General features: G+C 44.8%; 1 protein-coding gene across 1 annotated transcript in view; it reads right to left on the bottom strand.

The window, feature by feature from the left end:
• Sh2d4a (SH2 domain containing 4A) overlaps positions 1–19,496 on the bottom strand; it is a 62,376-nt gene extending 42,880 nt beyond the window's left edge. Inside the window, exons 1-4 of the mRNA XM_032919072.1 lie at positions 19,409–19,496; positions 14,122–14,500; positions 3,773–3,929; positions 1,379–1,550 (exon numbers count right to left, since the gene is read on the bottom strand). Of these exons, the coding sequence (XP_032774963.1) occupies positions 1,379–1,550; positions 3,773–3,929; positions 14,122–14,302 (510 nt within the window). The 5' untranslated portion in view covers positions 14,303–14,500; positions 19,409–19,496. The remainder of the gene's footprint in view (positions 1–1,378; positions 1,551–3,772; positions 3,930–14,121; positions 14,501–19,408) is intronic.
• Between the last annotated feature and the right edge of the window lie 321 nt (positions 19,497–19,817).

A 19,817-nucleotide genomic window follows, 5' to 3' on the forward strand; every position in this document is an offset into this window, starting at 1 on the left:
GACTTAGGGATCATGAAGACCTAGGAGTGAACCAGATCTCCATTCAGCAGGTTGCTTAACCAGGCCTCCCTCAGCCTCCTCACTTGTATGATAAACAAAGATAGAAGTTTAAGAGAGGCTCAGTCGGTAAAATATGTGCTTTGCAAACGTGAAGATTTCAACTCAGTTCTCAGAACCCATGTAGACATGTTAGGTGTTTGCCTGCTTGCAATCCCAGAACTCCAGAGGCAGAAACATCTGACTTATTGGCCAGCAGCCTTATCTGACTGGTAAACTTCACGCCAGTGAGAGACCCTACGTTAAATGAGGTAGGTGGCTTGCCTCACAATGACAGTCAAGAATGTCCTCTGACCTCCACATCCAGGCACACATACTTGTACGTAATTACAGTGGTACGTAAAAATAAGTAAAAAGCGCAAAGATAACCAGTACCTAATGCATAGTATTATGAGTATTAATGGAGACATTTGCCACATAATAACCCTTGAGTCATATTAATTATTAGAATATTATCAGATGCAGAAAGTAGGCTTGACAGAGATAATGGTATCCCCGTGGACCTCAAAGCAAGCTTAAAGCAGCAGTCCCAATGCCATACAACCATGTGGACTTGAATGTAAGTCAAACAACAGCAAACCCTCTGTTAATTCAGTGTAATTAAATTCCTGGCAGAATATAGTACTTCATAATAGAGTTTATTGTTCCTCCAAACTATAATCCAAGAAGCAAATTATATTTGAGCTTTCTAAAGCACCTGGGCCATAAAAGAATTCACACCAATTCTTAGCACAAAATTCTGTTTTCTGGAGAAAGCAGCTATTCCTATATCATGTGCAGAATCCATGAAGCCCAAAGAATACACATGGTTAGAGCCCATACATTAAAAAAATAAAGAAGGAAAGACTCAACAGAATATAATCTAACTCAGGAATGGGCTGCGTCCTGCCCTCCATCTACCTGTGAGTAAAGTTTTGCTGGACACATAGCCATACGTGGGCATTTGTGTGAAGTTATGACAAAGATAATTTGGCTCACAAAATCTACCTTATTTACTAAGTAACTTTTACTGAAAAAAATGTTTATAGTCTGCTATTATAGAAATGGGAAAAGAACCTCAAGACATATTAAAATGTCAAACATTTCATTTTAGCACCAGCCTATGGGAAAAAAGGTGATACCTAACCTTACTCATGAAGTACAAGGTAAAAAAAAAAAAAAAAAAAAGCCCCTCCCCCTGTTCCAATATAAGGTGAATGGCAGGACCTTAGGGGTTGGGGGTATTTGAGCTTCCAATGCATGGCTCCATTTCTGTAAGCACTGCTTGCCCTCCCCTCCCTGCCTATGGGATTCTGCCCATTGCTGGGTATGGAAGACTCACTTGGGCTTTGTCGTCCTTCTTGGTTGGTATTGCTCTGGGTCCTTGATCTGTTGCCTCTTCTGCAGCTGCTTTCCTGGTGACATTCTGAGGCTCTGTCTTTTTCACTGCTTGCAGATCACAGTTCAGTGACTTTATTTCTAAGCTATTGGTGAACTGTAGAGACTGAGCTTTCCTGCAGAGAAACAGAGGAGAAATGATCAAAGACATTATTCAACTGGGACAGGCTTTCCAAAGCAGATGTCTACACTCAAACCATGTAAAAAACCAGCAGCTGCTTGCTTATTATAATGCTTATTATCTGGTAGATCTTCGACTAGAACTTTAAAAACATTAACTAAATCCTCCCAACAACCTGCTAAGGAAAGCATTGTTATCCTTGCTTTACAAGAAAAGGCTTGAAAAAGTACTACAATTTATCCAAGACCACATAACAGTATTGTCAGGATTTGAACCTAGGACTACCTAACTCCTGACTTAGCTGGGCTGCCAGTATATACTGCCTTCCTCCAACCATTTGAAGATCATCCCCTGCCTCACTGTATGCTGATTTATAGTTTAACATTGTGATCATTGGAGTAAGACACTATCAGTCGTTGGGTACTGAAGGTAGGGTGACATAACTGTCCCAGTTTTAGCTCACCAGCTCAGAGGAAGGCTGCCTAGAACTCAAGGAGGATGCCCAGAAGAGGTGAACATCACCTGTCTCAGTGTTCCAAGTCACCTATGTGTCCAATTGATTATGTCAATTTCCCACTAAAATCTCACTGCCCCGGAAGAGGTTCAGACTACTACACCTAGGTTTCAGAGCACCTTAGGTGGCCTCCCCATCTCCCAGGTACACCTCAAGCACTCAGAAAGGTTCATCACTCTCCCACCGAGCTGTTTAAAACCAAGTTAAAGAATCCTGATTATACCCTCTACTTGAAGCTTCTCCCCTAACCTTCTAGATCTGAATACCCAACTCATCCTTCAAGGCTCAACTCAGATCTCACCTCTTCTATGCATCAGAATGATGCCCTTCTGTCTGGAACGGGGGCGATTCTGTTTACCCCTTAACTGTTTTTGCATACTGTCTGAATCCTCCCAGCACACCCTGCATTGCTGGCCACTGGACGTGTCTTGCCTCATTTCCTTCCTAGGCTGGAATTCATGATTCTCTTTGCATCCTGGCCGCTGGCATAGGAAAAGCACCTGAAGAGCTTGCCTAGTCGGAAACCCACATCTCCGCAGTCCTCTCTGAGATCCTGAGACGTGGGCAGCTGGTTCAGTTCTCACAAACACACCTGACACTTGGCTGGCTGCATCCTGTGCTGTCCCAGGAAGATGCTAATAAAGCAGTGGTGGAAGTGAAGAGGTGGCATAAACCCTTTGTCTCCATTTAAGGACCAGGTCTGATTTAGAAAAGAAAGCCATAGGCACCAGCTCCAGGAACAGACCAAAGCATCCAGAACAAGATCATAAAACTCCCTCCCGAAGAACAGCCTGGGGATGATCACAAAAGTGGGGAAATAGCTTCTGTCAGAATGGGTCATCTGTGCTGCATAGCCCTGTCTCACCCTATGGTTAAACATTCATGACATAGGAATGCTGGCCACTGACTACCTGTGACCCCCTTAGCACCTACTAATGAAATTTTAGATTACCTAATCCTTCTAGAGAGTTCCCCTGGTTCCCCATAAGAAGGCCTATGTGCCTTTGTCTAGGGTTACCATTTCAAAAAAAAAAAAAAAATGGTAGCCCCCCCTCATGCTGGTTGCTTCTGTAGAACAAATACTCTTTGGTTTTGCACCCTGTCTGAGTCTTCGGTCTTCTTTCAGGGATGGTCAGACCCTTACAGATGATGGGGAGTCAGCAAGCTCTTGCAAATCAGCACGGGAATGTCTGTCAGAGCCACGAAGCAGTTGTTTGGTTGCATTGCAGGAATGAAGAGAATCACTGAAATTTTAAAAGAACTTTCTAGAAAGATCTAAAGTGATTTTTCTGCTCTTCTACCAGAAGCTGTGAGCAAGTGGTATTTTTACAGAGTCTTGTGGTTGGTTGTGAAATACAACCTCCCCTCCCCCAATTAAAAAAAAAGCTTATCAGTCTGAATACTTTGTCTCTAGCTGATGGAAAGGTTGTAGAACCTTTAGGAGGTGGTTGGTCTTGAGGTTCCTTACTCTGGCCCCTCTTTCTGTTCACCTTGTGTCTGACTGTAGGTACATTGTGACCAGATGCCTCACACTAGGGCCACCATACCTTCCCAGCCATGATGGGCCATATTTTTTAACTTTGAGACAAAGAAACCAATCCATCCTTGAGTTGCTTTCATTAAATATTCCGTCACAGCAAAGCAAAGTATAACAAATACACAAGGCACCCAGTAAGTCTCTGGCTGGAGTACAGGTCTCCTACCTGAGCTCTGCATCCTTCGCTGCTCTCAGGTGCTCCCTCTCAGCAAGGATCTCATCACACAGCACATCATAGGGCTTGTCCAGATGATGCTCGCCCATTACCCAAACCCACACCTGCTTATCAGCGCCCAGCTTCCAATGCACAGACTTGCCATTCTCTGCAAATGAAACAAAATTTGGGTTGGACAAATTATTTATGGAATATTATTTGTCCCAGTCACCTCACTATTTTCTGTTTGTGGTGGGGAACACCACAAAAAGCTTCCAACCTGCTCAGGAGCGAACAGTAAATCTAGTGTCTGTGAAGATTTCTTCACGAATATAATGGGCCTGCTGTTTGCACCTGCCAGATGCTGAGTGAGAATGAAGGCATACGTGGTGTCCATTATCCTTTAGAGAAAAAGAGTGAACATCAGGTACCAGAACCTCGTAAGCCTAGATTTCCCCCACAAACCAGAATTACACATATGCCAAGCAGGGTCCTGAAAGGCATGCATTTTAAACTGGTTTCATTCAGATCTTAGTCTTGCTACCTATCTGCCAAGTGACTTGGAAAAATTAAAATCTTTAAGACTCAATTCCCTCATCTGCAAAATGGGAGCAATATTATTATCCACTACAATGACGTCTGTGAAAAACAGGCAATGGTGAGGATGCCCTTATACCTGCCACATACTAGGAGTTCAACAGAGGTTAACTGCTGTCATCAGCCAGCCTATTATTTACTTATGGGGCCACTTGGAGATTCACACCAGCATGTGAGAAGATAATACTGCCTGGGTAGTATGACACTGGGTGAAGCTACTTAAATAACCCTTGTTTACAATTGGTCTCCAGAGTTGTATTACATCTAGTTTCTGGCTCCAGAAATGTAGTCCAGATGGGAGCTTGGTCCCCAAGACCAGGGAAATGTCGAGTATAATTAAATGAGAGCAAGAAATACAGTCCCTAAACTAAAGGGACAGATCCAGGATCTACTCAGATCCTTGTGGTCCACAGTTAGGTCTAGCCAATATCCTCAAACCAGCCACAGGTGCTGAGTGTGTGAAGGGGATGAGGCATATGCTGGTCCAAGCTGTGTTCCTTAGACATCCACACTGTGACTGCTTCCGGTCTCCTAATGCTAAGCAGAGAATGCTTCTCAGTTCAAGTGTTCACGTACTATTGGCCTATTTTAGAGCGCTGCCTCTGGTTGAATTACAGAAGCAAGCTGCCCAACTTGATCTCTGTTTTCTGCTCTTCTACAGAAAAATTAATCCGTCCCACAGTCTGTAAGCAGGACTACTGAGGGGAGGGGAAGGGCAAATTTGTACAATCTTCACCATAGGACTTTTAAAAGAATCAATCAGAAGAAACTTCTCTGATCCTGTTTTCAAGTAGAGAGACGGGTGGAAACCAGGCAGCAGGGGAGATAGAACTTGTGTGCTCTACTGTGGATAGGCCCCAGTGGAGTCCTTCCAGGTTTTACACTTTCCAGACATGACAAATGTTTAATTCTAGAAAGCAAGAATAAATAAACACTCATAAAACTGCCTCCATTGCACATTCCTGGGCCAACTGTAACATTTTTATTATACTCATCAACCTTCATGTAAGTCATCTCTGCCAATATTTCTGGACAATAGGAGAATGACACCTAGGGTAGAAAATGGTAGAATGCCCAGGGAGGCAACGACTCAGAGCCCAGAGAGTCCTTGTTCAGCTGGGACACCACATGAATGGCCCCCAAAACAGCAGGTGGCAGGTAACATCAGCAATGACTCTGAGAAAAAGGGTCTTGCCATGGGGTGAGATGTACAAAACCTAGGACTGCAGGTGAGCAGAGAGAGCGTACAGGGACTGAAAGTAGAGGGGAGACAGAGAGAGAACAAGAGGTCAGAAAACTGAAACATTGAGTTAGGGGAGTATGGTGACCATGGAGAAACACTGGCAGGCAATAAAGGAATTAGGTTCAAATGTCAGACTTAACCAGAGACTCCCAACTGGGCTCTTAGCAGAGAGCCATTGCCAGTGAGTGACTGCCTTCTGCCGCCACATCTCCAGGAACTCCTGAGTAGGTACAGAATGCAAACGGAAGTTGACACTGGCCAGGTAAGCTTTGAAATTGCTTTACACATATTATCATTGCAATCCCTGGCATAACACAAAGAGAAGGAAGCTTGGAAAAGAACCTTGGAGAACTATGGGTTTCATTCATAAGCAAAGGAAAAGAACCCAGAGTGTACATAAATAATATGAATGTGGAGAATTCTGAGTCCCCAGATAACTTAGTAAGGCAGAAGATGAGTGGGAAGCCATGGAGAGGAGAGGACAGAGAAGAGTGGTGAGAAGTGATGTGGAGGGCTACAGAAGCAATGTCAGGCATACAGAAGGAGACAGGTGACTCAGAATGGTGAACAGTGGCTTAGGCAGCAGGTGTGTGTTCTAGAGGAGTCCGTCAGTGAGAGGACAGGAGCAAGCATTTCCAGAATAACAACTACACTCTAGCACTGCTCTAAGGGCCTAAGGGACAAAAAGAACAAACTACAGTACGAGCAAAGATGTGTGAGAGATCTCCTTAAATTAACAACAGGAAGCAGAGAAGGTAAAGATGTCAGGATGGATCAAACAAGGATGGATAGAAGGGTGGCAGAGGTAAAAAGAAAGCATTGGTGGGGGGGTGTGGCACAGCTGATAGAGTGCTCACCTATCAGACATGAGACCCTGAGTTCAAGTTCAGGCACAACCACAGAATCAGGCATGGGGCTTCATGCCTGTACTCCCAGCACTTGGAAGGTGAAGGCAGGAAGCGCTGCAGGGCAATGGCATCCTGGTCTACTTAGGCAGATGGAGGTCAGCCTTTGTAGGACTTTGTAATGAAAAGAAGGAGGAGAAAAAGGAAAGAGAAAAGCAGAGAACAGGCACACACAGAGCCATGTAGCCCCTAACATACCTCCTTAAAAAAAGGTATAGACTTGAGAATTCTGAATGAGACCTGCAGAATATCTCTCCCAGCCTAACCCCATCCAGTCCTTCTGGATTTTTCCATCTATTTCACCTTGAAATTATTTGTACTCTTACATCTAAATCTGACACATGGAGGAAGGAATCTTTGTATAGCACTACCACATAATTATGTCTTTTGCTCGTCCAGGCCTTTAGACTACACAACCACAGGGCTCTTTATGATTGGTATCTCAGAGACTCTTCCAAAATTCTTCTAAAACCAGTTTTTCTAGAAAAGCAAGTTCATCCTCCTTGGAGACTACACCATAAAGAACTGCTAAGCAGACGCCTGTAGTCTCACCAGGTTCTTCTGAGACTAAAAGATTTTCCTTTCTCAGAGCCATGTGCAAACTCCCTAATGAGGCAGGGCTGTCAAATGTCCCATAAAAATGGGGTAGCAACATCTCTTTGTCAGGGAAATGGCTAGACTATTCCAGTCTCCTATCCGTGATTACAACATAACACTGCTGTGTTGGTGCTTCTTATGTGATGTGTCAGGCAGAAATACAAGTTTCCCAAGACAAGTCAGAGATACATTACAGTAACCCCTTCCTGGGTCATTGGTGGATCCTTACAACATACTAATAATAACATAGAACCCTAGGCTATTCCTAACCCTACTTTACAGAGAATCCATTGGAGCATTTCCCCAAGATAATAAACTAGTGCACATTGAAAGAAATCGATACTGGTCTATGTGACTGGCAGAAGTAAATCAGTCAACAACTCTGAGATTTTTCTACATCCTACCACCTCAGGCCCATGTACCTATCACCACCCTGGCCTCTCTTCTAAAAGCTCTAATCCTCAAGCAGAAACCAAATGATGAGCACCAGCTGCCAGTGACCTCTGAGTCTTCCTGCTATGGCCAATGTCTCTTTTGACTGGTGAATGTCCACACCATTCTCATCTTTATGACTTCCCTAGGTCATTCCAAACCATATTTTGTGAGGCCGTGGCGGCTCCGAGAAGAAACTTCCTCAAGATGATGCAATCACTACAGATTGAGAGAGGAATTCAAGATGGATCTGTGTGACTACAAAAACCTGTGTTTAAAGACTCTTTCTAATGTGTGGTCCAAACTGAAACACAGAGAGTGAAAAGAGAGCTGAGCCAATGGGATGCTGGGTAAGCTAGTTTCCCTACATTAGGGTCAACATAGTGTTCTTTCTCATCTCATGGGGTGAGACGGCTGTATGAACTGGCCACATCTCTGTGTTCATTTTAACGAAGGCCAAAGCTGGTTTCTATAAAGTCTTCCTCAAATAGTTTGTTGTTTCCCTCTTTTTGTCAACAATTTCTAGTTCTGTTAAATGTGCTGGAGTTACTAGCCCCAAAGTTATTATTTAATTTAATAAAATCATGTGCATAGTTTAGAGAACAAAAAGAAAGTTGAGTAACATGCCTGATACCGCAGTCCCAGGAGGTCAGTGGTGGATAAATACGTGGGACTTTCAATCAAAAGAGTAAACAGAGCAAATGAATCAAAAAGGAGAGTGTGCGATTTAAGGACAGTGGGAGGGTCAAGAAATGCAATAATTACATGGAAGACTTGCAGTACCAGGTAGCCCAAAGGTAGGCAAACAAGATATTAAGGCAAGAGGGTCAGTTCAACCTGCTCAAAGGGACTGAGGATTTAACTGGATTTGAATAGGAATGTTGTTTCCTATTCTGATTCATACAAATTGCATCTTTCTATTTGTTTCTTTATTTGCAAGAATAATGGGACAACATTGACCTCATCGAGTTCTCACAAGAATTAAGTGAAGTAGTTTCAACACCAAGCTTAAGCCTGCCACAGTATAACAGGCCAGTGCCCTGGTAGGGTAGAACCAAAAAGACCAAGTAGAATCTGTAAAATTTAGTGACTGGGGCTAGGTGAAGGTCAGAGAGGAGCCATAATGATTCTCAACCATTTGGCTTCAGTGACTAGGAAGAGAGCAGAGTTCCCATCGAGACAGAGTGACAGGCAGAACCAGGAGCTGGCTAGTAACCATGGAAAAGTTGGGAAGAATTTTCTTTGTGGCAAGCTTGCAGGGCTCCCTGGGTGTCTGAACAGAAATTCCCATGAGGTAATGATAATCAGACCAAAGCTTGGTGAAAACTCGCTTTGCACTATGGGTTTGAGACAGTGTCGTATAAAGGGGAAAGGACTCAGCTGTTTGTCCAGCAAACATTTCTGGAGACCCTCACTGCATTCCAGCTCCTCTCTGTGGTATCATTACAACCTGGAAACCGAGGACTGGCAGAAGGAACGTACCTTTAGTAACAATAAGAGTCCAGCAAAGGGAGTTGAATCCAAGCATATTGCCTTAGTCACTGTTCTATTGCTGGAAAGAGATACCATGACCGAGGCAAGTCTTTAAAAAAGAAATCATTTAATTGTGGGCTTGCTTACAGTTTCAGAGGATCAGTCCCTTTTCATCATGGTGAGCAGCATGGTAGTATGCCTGGTGCTGGAGCCGTATCTAAGAGCTACACCTCAGGCAGATGGGGAAGAGCCAATGCTTTAGAACCTTCAAAGCCCACCCTAGTTATACCTAGTTATACACCTCCTCCAGAAAGGAATGCCCAGAGAGAGAGAGAGAGAGGGAGAGAGGAGAGGGAGAGGGAGAGGGAGAGGAGAGGAGAAGGAGAGGGAGAGGAGAGATTTTAAGAGTAGAGGGCCATGGGTCTTTTAAGTCTCTGTTCCCTAGTGACTAAACACTCAACTACATGAGCCTATGCAGGCTATTTCCCTTCAGATCATCACATACATCTCAAGAGCAGATGACGACACACCTTTCCCAGCCACCAGATTCTGGGCTTTAGGCTACCATCTTCTGCTTCATTAAGAGGCAATGAAACAAGTGCAGGGGAACCGTCTGCTATGTAACCATAACTTCTGCTTGTGTTAATGTGACAAAGCACACAGGCAAAGTGCTAAATTCACATTTTAGATATGTGTAAGGCGCCTTCAGTAACTGCTCCTAAGCCCCAGTTAAGCTGGCCACATCCCACATTTGTTCCTAGTACCAGTTTGGGGAAGAATCAAATTCCGAGTCCATTTCAACTGTGGTTCACCATCTATTTGCCCAAGGCAAGTTCGTTAATGACCTGACCTTCACTTTCCTCATCCAAAAACGTAAACAGTACTTCATGGTGCAGGCTTGGTTGTTATTATTTATCTAGACAATATACTGAAGTGAGATAATATGCTGAAGCAGTCGGCTTAGAGCCTAAATGAAATGTAGCCAGCATGAAACACACTGGCTGGGGCTCCTAGTCTAGATCAGAGAGCAGTACTGTCCAATGGGGACAGGGAGCCACAGCCATATAAGGATGGTTTTTCTATTAGCCACATTCTAACTCCCAGAGAAACTGCAGAGATTACGCAAACGAGCCTGCACCTCAAGATAGCCAATATCCAATATCCACATCTACTTTTTTTTTTCAATTTTCTACTATCCAATTTTTTGAAATCTGGTAGTTTAAAACCTTTTCCTCCTAAGCACTGGAAATTAAACTCAGGGCCTTCTCCTGTGAGGTTGAGTGTTCTGACTAAATTTCTACCTCCAGCCTCTTGTACTTTAAAACACTTTTCCATTTTCGTGTGTGTGTGTGTGTGTGTGTGTGTGTGTGTGTGTGTGTGCATGCAAACATATGTGGTGTAGGCATGTATGAATATTTGCATGTGTGTACATACATGCACATGCATGTTCATTTGGAAACCTAAGGTTGAGGTCAGGAATTATCATGAATGGCTCTTCTACCTTATCCCATGAGATAGGAACCCAGTGAAACTCAGAGTTTCATCACTAGATTTAGTCTAGCTAGCCAGCTTACTCTGGCTCTGCCTTTCAAGGCTTAAAATTTCAGATGGACTGACAAGACCACCCAGAATTTACACAGACTCTAGAGATCTAAACTCAAGTCCTCACACTTGCATAGTAAGCATTGTAACCACTAAGTCATCTCCCGGCCCACATTTTACTTTTTATATCAGTCAGGGTCTCACAAAAGTATCCAGGCTGGACTTGAACTCAATCTGTAGCTGAGGGTAGCCTACCCTTCTCAGGCTCCCAAGAAGCTTTGATTACTCACATCTATGCCACTAAGACCTTCACTATACATTGGTCCAACCTCAAGTTCGAGTATAGCCAGGCGTGGCTCCTTGCTTCACTACTCAGCCCTCTAACCATCTATCACTGAGCAAACACAGTCAGTCCACAATTCTCGATGTCTCATGAGAATTCAGAAAGGATTGTTTGTGAATCCCCACTGCTGAGTATTTTCCTGCATCCACTCCTGTATTAACCTCAGGATTCTAGAAACGTAGGAGAGCTCTTGAGATACAAAACGCACAACCATTTTAGTGATGTTTACTGAACACTCACCACTGTGCTTTGTTTTTGTTGAGAAAGGAACTCGTGATGTGATAAAGGACAATGATATAAAGGGTTGGGAGTAACCACAAAACTGATACAACAGGAAGGACAGCCAAAGCCATGGCTGAGCTGAGAACTGAAAGCAAGAAAAGCATGTAGGCCAGGACAAATCAGAAGCAGGGCTTGGGGAAGGAAGACACAGAAAGGTAAATATATATGTGGGAGCGTGTGATGGTCTGTATATGCTCGGCCCAGGGAGTGGCACTATTAGGTGGTGTGGTCTTGTTGGAGTAGGTGTGTCACTGTGAGTTTGAGCTTTAAGACCCTCATCAGATGCTTGCAGCTGACCACTGGACTGAACAAGGGGACCCCAATGGAGGATAAAAGACTGAAGGAGCTGAAGGGGCCTGTAACCCCATAAGAAGAACAACAACATCAACCAACCAGACCCCACCAGAGCTCCCAGGGACTAAACCACCAACCAATGAGTACACATGGAGGGATCCGTGGCTTCAGCAGAGGATGGCATTGTCCAACATCAATAGGAGGAAAATCCCTTGGTCCTGTGAAGGCTCGTTTCCCCAGTGTAGGGAAATGCCAGCGCATTGAGATGGGAGTGGGTGGGTGGGAGTGGGAGTACCTTCATAGAAGCTGGGGGTGGGGGGGTATGGGAGAGGGAGGAAAGGGAATAACATTTGAAATGTAAATATCCAAATAAAATATCCAAGAAAAAAAAAAAAAGACCCTCATCTTAGCTGCCTGTGAGCCACTTCTCATAGCAGCCTTCAGATGAAGATGTAGAACTCTCAGCTCCTCCTGCACCATGCCTGCCTAGATGCTGCCATGCTCCCGCCTTGATGATAATGGACTGAACCATCTGTCAGCCAGCCCCAATTAAATGTTGTTCTTTATAAGACTTGTCTTGGCCATGATGTCTGTTCACAGCAGTAAAATCCTGACTAAAACAGAGGCCATGTCATAAAGGCTACAGCTTAGTGGGTTTAGGGCTCTTGGGCAGCCGCTAGGCACCCGGATGCCACTGTGGCTTCAGATCCAAAGCTGGACAAGATTAAGTACTAGAAGCACTTGTTTTCTAGGAGAAATAGGAGAGGAACTGGTTTGATGTCCGTTGCCTTTTTCCAAGTGCTAAAGGATTTAATGGGGTAATACTAAACATCTGATATTCAATATTGATGGAAGGTTCACTGTTTAATGTCAGCATATTGGCATGTGTCTACTATCAATTAAGTAAAAAGATAATGCAGATATCGGGAAAGGTGTATTCAAAACTGTACAGAAGAACGGGTAAGCAAAGAAACTGAAATAAATGCCTTAAGTGATCACAAGGAAAGCACCTTAGCAGCTTTGAGAAGCCCACAGTTTAGCAAAAGATCTGGGGCAAGCAAAGCTCTGTCCTCAGTGGTCCCCATGTTTTCAATGTGCACGGTGCCCTAGAGCTGCCCAGCCATTTGATGAACTGCTTAGGGAAGCCAGGAGATGATCAGGTAAACCAGTCCCCCATGCTTCCCCTCACCATTACTTTTGGAAAAGCTCTAATCTGGATAACTGCAATTTGAAATCTCACAGATCTGAGCATATATACAGGGTAGAGTTTTCCATATACAAGAGTGCTTAAGGTTTTTCTGTTTTATTTTTTTTCTTTTCGTTTTTGTTTTGCCTATAAAAATGAATAGTTAATTACCAACATTGCACAGATTTTGGAAGGATAAACACAAGGTATGTGTTTCACAGTGTCTAAAATAGCAATTAGCTGTTACTTTGCCCTGGGTTTTGTATTTAGATTTTCTTTTTTGAATTATATCCAGGAGTTTTGGGATTTGGTTTGTTGTGGTGGTGGTGAGCTCCTTGGGAGTGACCCCAGCGCTTCCTGCATGGTCATGAAGCAGTCTCACCCTGACATATATCCAAGCCCTTAAATTGTATATATTGTATAAGATAATAATAAGCAAGATACTTGTATTTGTTTTTCTTGTCGGTATATAGATCTCATTCAGAACCAATTTTAGCTACAGTATGTGACCACTAAACTGATTTCCATTTTGAGTCTGTATATAGGCCCAACATGCCAGTGGAATCTATTTTCTCAACTTATTAAATCCTGAGTAGTTTTATAAAGTTTTACTTTTCCTGGCTTAATAAAAAAAAATGAAGAGAAATTGAGTGTAGTTATCTCAGCAAGTGACCTTGAAAACTGTGTGTGCATATGCATGCACACATGTTTGGTTAATTAGGGTACTGATCCATGGCAGAGCCTGTGTTGGAAGGTTGGGGGAGGGAGGTTAATGTGTACTCTCCATGCTCGTGTATGTATGCATTTAGGTCTTAATGAACAAAGACTTCCTCCCCTGATGGTCTCAAAAGAATTCTTTCAAACTCCCAAAGACTCACTCAGCCTCTAAGAAGTACATCTGAGAATCATTCCACACTAAACGCACTCAAGCACTATTGCGATTTGCTCTCTTTAAGCGAGATCCTTATATTTAATGGGCATTCCTTTAAAACGATAACTTTTAAGAGTCCCTGAAGCTGTTAATGCATAATCGCACTGACTGTATAAGAACTTTGAATTGTGATGATAAAATGCTAATCCAATGAGGGGGATAAAGGCCTTCTTTAATGCCCCTCAAGTCAAACCCTGGGGTGGATTTTTGGGTTTTGGAGGTGCTGGGATGGAAATGAGAACCTCATGTGTGTGAGGTATGTGCTCTACCACTGAGTTACACCCCCATTCCTTAGCACTGACTTCACCATACCTTGAGAGTGATCGCAAAAGATTAGCTTAAACACATACACTGCATTGCAGGGTAAGTGTGTGTGAACTGAAGCCGACTTCCACTTGAAAGCCTGACCGTAAGAAGCCGAGTAACACTCAGGATCTAGCCACAAAATCACAGTTCCTACCTGGCCAGCTTGACGTCTGTGAGCACTGAGAACAGACACTCCACTATCACATTCACCGCCCAGAAGCTAGGCTTACCTTTCTTTGGCCTGGATTTCACTGGCAAGGACTCCTTTCTTTCCATGGCTGCTTCTCTTTCTTTCCATCGCCGGATCTGTTCCTCTCTCATCTTGTAGAACAAGATCTGTTTCTGCTCCTCGCTGAGCTCTGCCAGCAGGTCAGGGTCTATGAACATCTCCGACAGTATCTGCCTCAGCATCTTCGCGGCTCACAAGAACTTCTCCACCTGCAGCACAAGTTCCTGGAAACGACTTGCAGGTTTGCTTCCCGGCAGCCAGGAGCTCCGCCACCCCTACACCTTCCCAGAGACTTGAACAGCCAGCAATTATGACTCTCGCCACAGGAATTCAGCAGAGTGGAATCTGGAGTAAATGCTGGTCAGTGAACGTGGACAAACCTACAAAGAGCAACAGTCCAAATCAGGGAGTATAATATGTAGTTTCTGGACAGGAGCAGGCTAGTAAAGAAAGCCAGAAGGAAATACAATATAGTTTTCCATTTCAAAGAGGGAGAAAGCCCAGGTGTGTCTAGCTATAAGTTTGTATAACCTCTGTTCCATAATAGATACTTTATTGGAAAAAACAGCAACTTTGTACAGGCTGATTTCAGAGAAATAGAAATTTAACAGAGGTTTGTTTGGCCTCCTCCCAACTGAACAAACACATTATTTCCCCAGTGCCTCCCGGCTGCCAACAGCATGGCTGAAAGAAATCAACAACAAAAAACAATAGCAAAGGACCACCAGGGAAAGTTAAAATACCCTCCTCCGTGACCACTTCTTCCAAAAGAAAATACCACGTTTGAGACACTTTTAGAGGAGCAGAACCATCTTAAAATTTAAAAAAAGGGGGGGGGGATTAAAAGCAAGAGCACAGTCTTACGTACAACTGTCTACCTTCTCCTTTACAATGGGCATTTCCAGACACCCCAGCAGCTCACACAAGGAGAGCAGAACAAGTGCAGAAGAGAACACGAGGGTTCTGGGTCAGAGCTCTTAGGTGTCTCCTTTCCAGATAACTCAGTTTAGTAACATTTACATTTCAGTCCAGATATTGTGGGCAGGAGGGAGAAGAGGCCATGGGCTTCTGTCTTTGACTTATAAGTTTGTCAGGAGGCTCCTTCAGAAAGAGGCTGTGGAATGAGGCACACATGGTGTCTCGGGGGTAGAGCTAAGGGGTGGCATCTCCTTTGGAGTCACATAGCTTTATGTGGTTTGATTCTTTTAGATGTCAAACCTTCAGGCCCTGTGTTTGTCCATGGCATGCATGTATGTACAAATATGTGTGTCACGGGGAACAATCTCAGGTGTTAGCTGTGGCCCTCCACCTTCTTTGAGACAAGATTTCTCTTTCGCTGGTTCAGCCGTGTGTAGACCAATCACGCAGGTGACTAGAAAGCTCTGGGTGTCTCCTGTCTCCATCTCTCCTCTCACCACAGAGACACTGGGATGAGACTTTAATGCAGACTTTCGTGCTTTATTTACCCACTGATCCACCTCCCCAGACCCAAACTCAGACACTTTTATCAATAGAAAGAAGTATTATATATGCATGTATGTGTATGCATGCAGTCTATCCACAATATATATTCTTTATATATTCTGGAGAAAAGAGATTTAATTTGTTTCAAATGTCATAGGACAACACAAGTCTTCCTAGGATAGCCATGTCTTCAGGCTCATCTATGTTGTAAAAGCCAACTATAATGTCTACGCCTATAATGCTTCCAAAATCTTGCCTCTGTCTGTGCTCACTCAAATACCTTGATTTTCCATAGAAAGCAATACACACTTAAACTTGAGAACAGTTACCAGGCATCATCCTGACTATAGTAGTCTTGACTCTCCCTGCCTCCTCCCATCTTTCTGAGTTTTAATCCTTTCTCTTTCCCTCCCTCCTCTGTTTCCTTGTAAAGCAGCCTCTTGAACAACAGTCCTTTGAGACAAGCGCACTCAGTCGTCAGGTACCACAGGACATCTTGGCATTCAGATTCACTACTCATTGCATAGCAGGGCCCTGCAGGTTCCTACCCACACCCTATTTTCTTCCACACCATTTTTAACTACTGGAGTTCAAATGGAACACGATATTAAGAGGAATGTTAAACAGCATTAAAATTAATATCTTGACTGTAACTCAGACAGGCATATCCCTCCCATGGCCCCTAGTTAAGCTTGCCTTGGGATGGTCTTCAAAGGGTTATACAGTGGAGAGTCAATGCCTTGTGGTATTTAGGTTCTAGCACAGTCTCAGGGAATACAGCAAACCAAGTCCACTCAAAGGGAAGGGTTTATAGAAGATATTCTTCTCCCACAGGAAGAATCTGGTTCTTTGGCACATGTGACTTCAAGGCCTGAGGTAAAGGAGTAGAGTAAACAAAGCAAATGACTCCCTGAAATTCCAGGAATCGTCCAGAAATGGGCACATTCCATGGCTTCAGTGGTTGACGCCCATTGAAGAGCACACACACACACACACACACACACACACACACACACACACACACACACCCAGCTGATGAGGTCTACACCTTCTACTCTCGCCCCCCTTCTGTCCAGTGAATATTCTTGAAGGATCAGAGAGAACTGAAAATTAACTCCCTCAAAGAGCCAAGGGCACATTCCTCCTGGAATGATTTGGCTCCAGGCGCTCTCTGATAACAGAACGGACACTTAACTGTTTCCTGCACTACCATAAGCACTCAGCAGGAGCTAAGTCCCTCACTCCTTCCACTGTAATGCCAAGAGGAACTGAGGAAGACAGCGAGGGGGAAGCGCGGCAGTTACTGTATCCACTGCACAGACTGGCTGCTACAAGTTTACTCCTGAGTCCAGAATCAGGAAGTGATTGGTACCACTTTGAAATTTTCGGGACAAAGATCAGAAAATGTCCTTGGGAAGAGAACTTTAAATCTGGAGATACCTCAGCTAGTGCGGAAGCCTACAGTAATCAAGTGTAGATAAGCTTAGAGAGGCCACAGAAGAAAATACACCATCCATGAAGGAGCGCAGAGTTGACACCCACATTGGTCCAGTAGTGCCTTTGTCTTCCTCTTATTCTCCACTTGCCTTGTTCCAACATCCCCTTCCCTGGTCCCCCAGTAAAGTGGTGCACAAACTCTCTTCTTTGTTCTGCTTTGCTTCGGGTGCTTGTGTAACATAGACTTCAAGCATCAAGGTTGGTTGGCATGTTTTGTTTTGTGGTCTGACCATTAAACCTGGCCCTTGCACATGCCAGGCAAATTCTCTGCTGCTGAGCTGCACCCCCAGCCCCCTTTACTTTATGTTTTGAGATGGAGTCTAAATTGTCCAGGCCAGTTTGTAATATAACCTAGCCTAAACAGGCTTTTGACTTTCCACACTGGCTGTCTTTATTTCTCAAATAATTGGGATTATATAGACCCTGACCACCAGGGCCAGTTTAATCGCTCTTGAAGAAAATACCGTGGCTCCTGGTGGCCTCAGGGAATACAAAAGAAACCCAGCTAACAAGTGCCTGTGGCTGTTGACTATGGGCACGGAACTGGACTGCTGATTGGCTCTGAGTGATGTCAGTTAACCAGCTCTCCAAGGCTCTCCTAGAGCAGACCACAGCACAGCGACAGGTTCACCAGCTTAGATTCCCCGTTCTGCCTCCAGTGACCCATGACTTTGGGAGGTCACTTCACATCTTTAGACCCTGTTTCTTAATCCATAAAACTAACCTGAGGATCATTGTAGCTCTTGGATCGTGAGATAAAATCTGCCCTGAAGCTATTGAGACAAGTACAGGAAATGAAAAGGAGGAAGTGAACCTGCCAGGGGTTTTCCTACTTTCACGTTGCCGGACAATCACTGTTTGGTGATGCGTGGGTCTCATACTGAGTGCAGTCACTCGCGGTCCAAAACAGAGTGCAGCCCAGTTAACTTGTTTTTCCTCTCCTGTGGCATTTTTCTTGAAAAAGACAAATAGCAGGGAACAAGCCCATACCTGTCACTCACTCTAAAAATTTCTAAAGAGTCCAAAATTTAGTTAAGTTCTCAGGATACCTGATCTTGTCTGACTTTCACACTTTCCACTTTTCTTCACAATTGTTTTTAATTAATACGGAGCCTAATACATAATAACAATAATAATAATTAAACTCTAGCTACAACTATCTTCATTAAAATATTTCTGTATTTACAGTGCATATATCCCTAAAGGTAAGAACTTAGTTTGCGTTCTCTGTTGTCAGGCTTTGACTTGCTCAATATTTTTCTTATTAATTTACATGATGATTTTGGAAACAAAATGAATTGCAAGTGGTGAGAGCAGCTGGGAATTTTGTAAATACTCTCAAGATTGAAGTATTTCATAGATTTCATATGTAGAAAAGTCTATTTGTGCTAAATTTTTGCCTAAGTATTTCAACTTATTATTAAATAAGAAAAATTAAGAAAATACGTTGTTTCTTTACACAAGCAAGAGGCCGTCATCCCTGCTTCTCTGGGACCATAGCAAAGAGAGACATTGAGAAAACCTATAAACACTGAGTGCCTCCACCTAGGGCCCATGAACCCCTTAAGGCAGGAACGGTTAGTAATGGCTCACTTTTGTTGAGGAAAATTCTGGCTAGGCTGATTCTAGATTGAGCCTTGACCCAGAACCAGAGAGACGCCGAGCCCGCTGCTCTCTGTACCACGTGAGGGCGCCCGCGGGAGCGCGGGGAACTTCCTAATGGAGTTCTGCTTGCGCTGAAACCGGTTTCAGGACTCTTGTCTGGAAGGTCTCCGGGCCAGGAGACCACATGGCACTGCCCAGTGATTGGACCTCCGCTGATTTGTGGGTACTGTAGCCGGCACCCAGCACCCGCTTCGTGGCTCAGACCCTCGCAGGTGGCCCCCGCTGCTGCACCTGCCCCAGGCCAGTTAGCACTCGCCGCGTGTGCATGCACAGCCCGGACGCGACAACTTTCCCGAAAGACTCCAAGTCGCCTCCGATTCTCCTCCCTCTGGAGAATCTTAGTATAATGATCACAAGCCCTCTGTTCTTGGGGCCGCCACTCACCTGGACCCGGGTGCAGACACTGGACACCCTACACGAGACATCGGACACCCGCACCCGTTGTGGTCTGTTCCTCTGGGCACCTGAGCTCGCCCTGCGCGCCGTGGAGGAGGGACCGGAGGGACAGGTGAGCAGCCTGGCCGCGGGAACCAGGGTCTCTTCCTCTCCCTGTCCTCTGTGCTTCACCCTTCACTCTAGAGACGCATCTCCTGGTTCCCACTCCTCGCTCACCCTTCTGCCTGACTCTATGCTCCAGCGTTTTACCCGACCCGGTCACCTACCTGCTCAGGACCCGGGGCAAGGCGGTCCAAGCACCCGCCGCCACCTCCAGATTGCCTACAGCAACTGTCCAGGAAGAGAAAGGAGGACAAGCAGAGAGACCCACCCAGCCGCTCAGAGACCCAGCCGCGCGGGCTGTCTGGACAAACACTCGGGCCCAGAAGGACACTCGGCGTCCAGATCACAGCCCTGGCCCGCCCCGCCGCGCCCACATGCTGGGGTGACTGACTGGGCGCTCCCTCAAGGCCCCTCCCGGGTGCTGGAGGCGCTCCAGGGCCAGTAGGCAAGGCTTGGCTGCCTTGGTCCAGTGACAGCAAGGCCACTAGTCCTTGCCTAATCTAGAGTGCTGTCTACAGTCTGGGGTGGTTTGCCCTGACACCTCAGGGGGGGTCTGTGGGACTTACTAATTAC

The sequence above is a fragment of the Rattus rattus genome, chromosome 13 (genome assembly GCF_011064425.1).
Source record: "Rattus rattus isolate New Zealand chromosome 13, Rrattus_CSIRO_v1, whole genome shotgun sequence".
Taxonomy (NCBI): domain Eukaryota; kingdom Metazoa; phylum Chordata; class Mammalia; order Rodentia; family Muridae; genus Rattus; species Rattus rattus.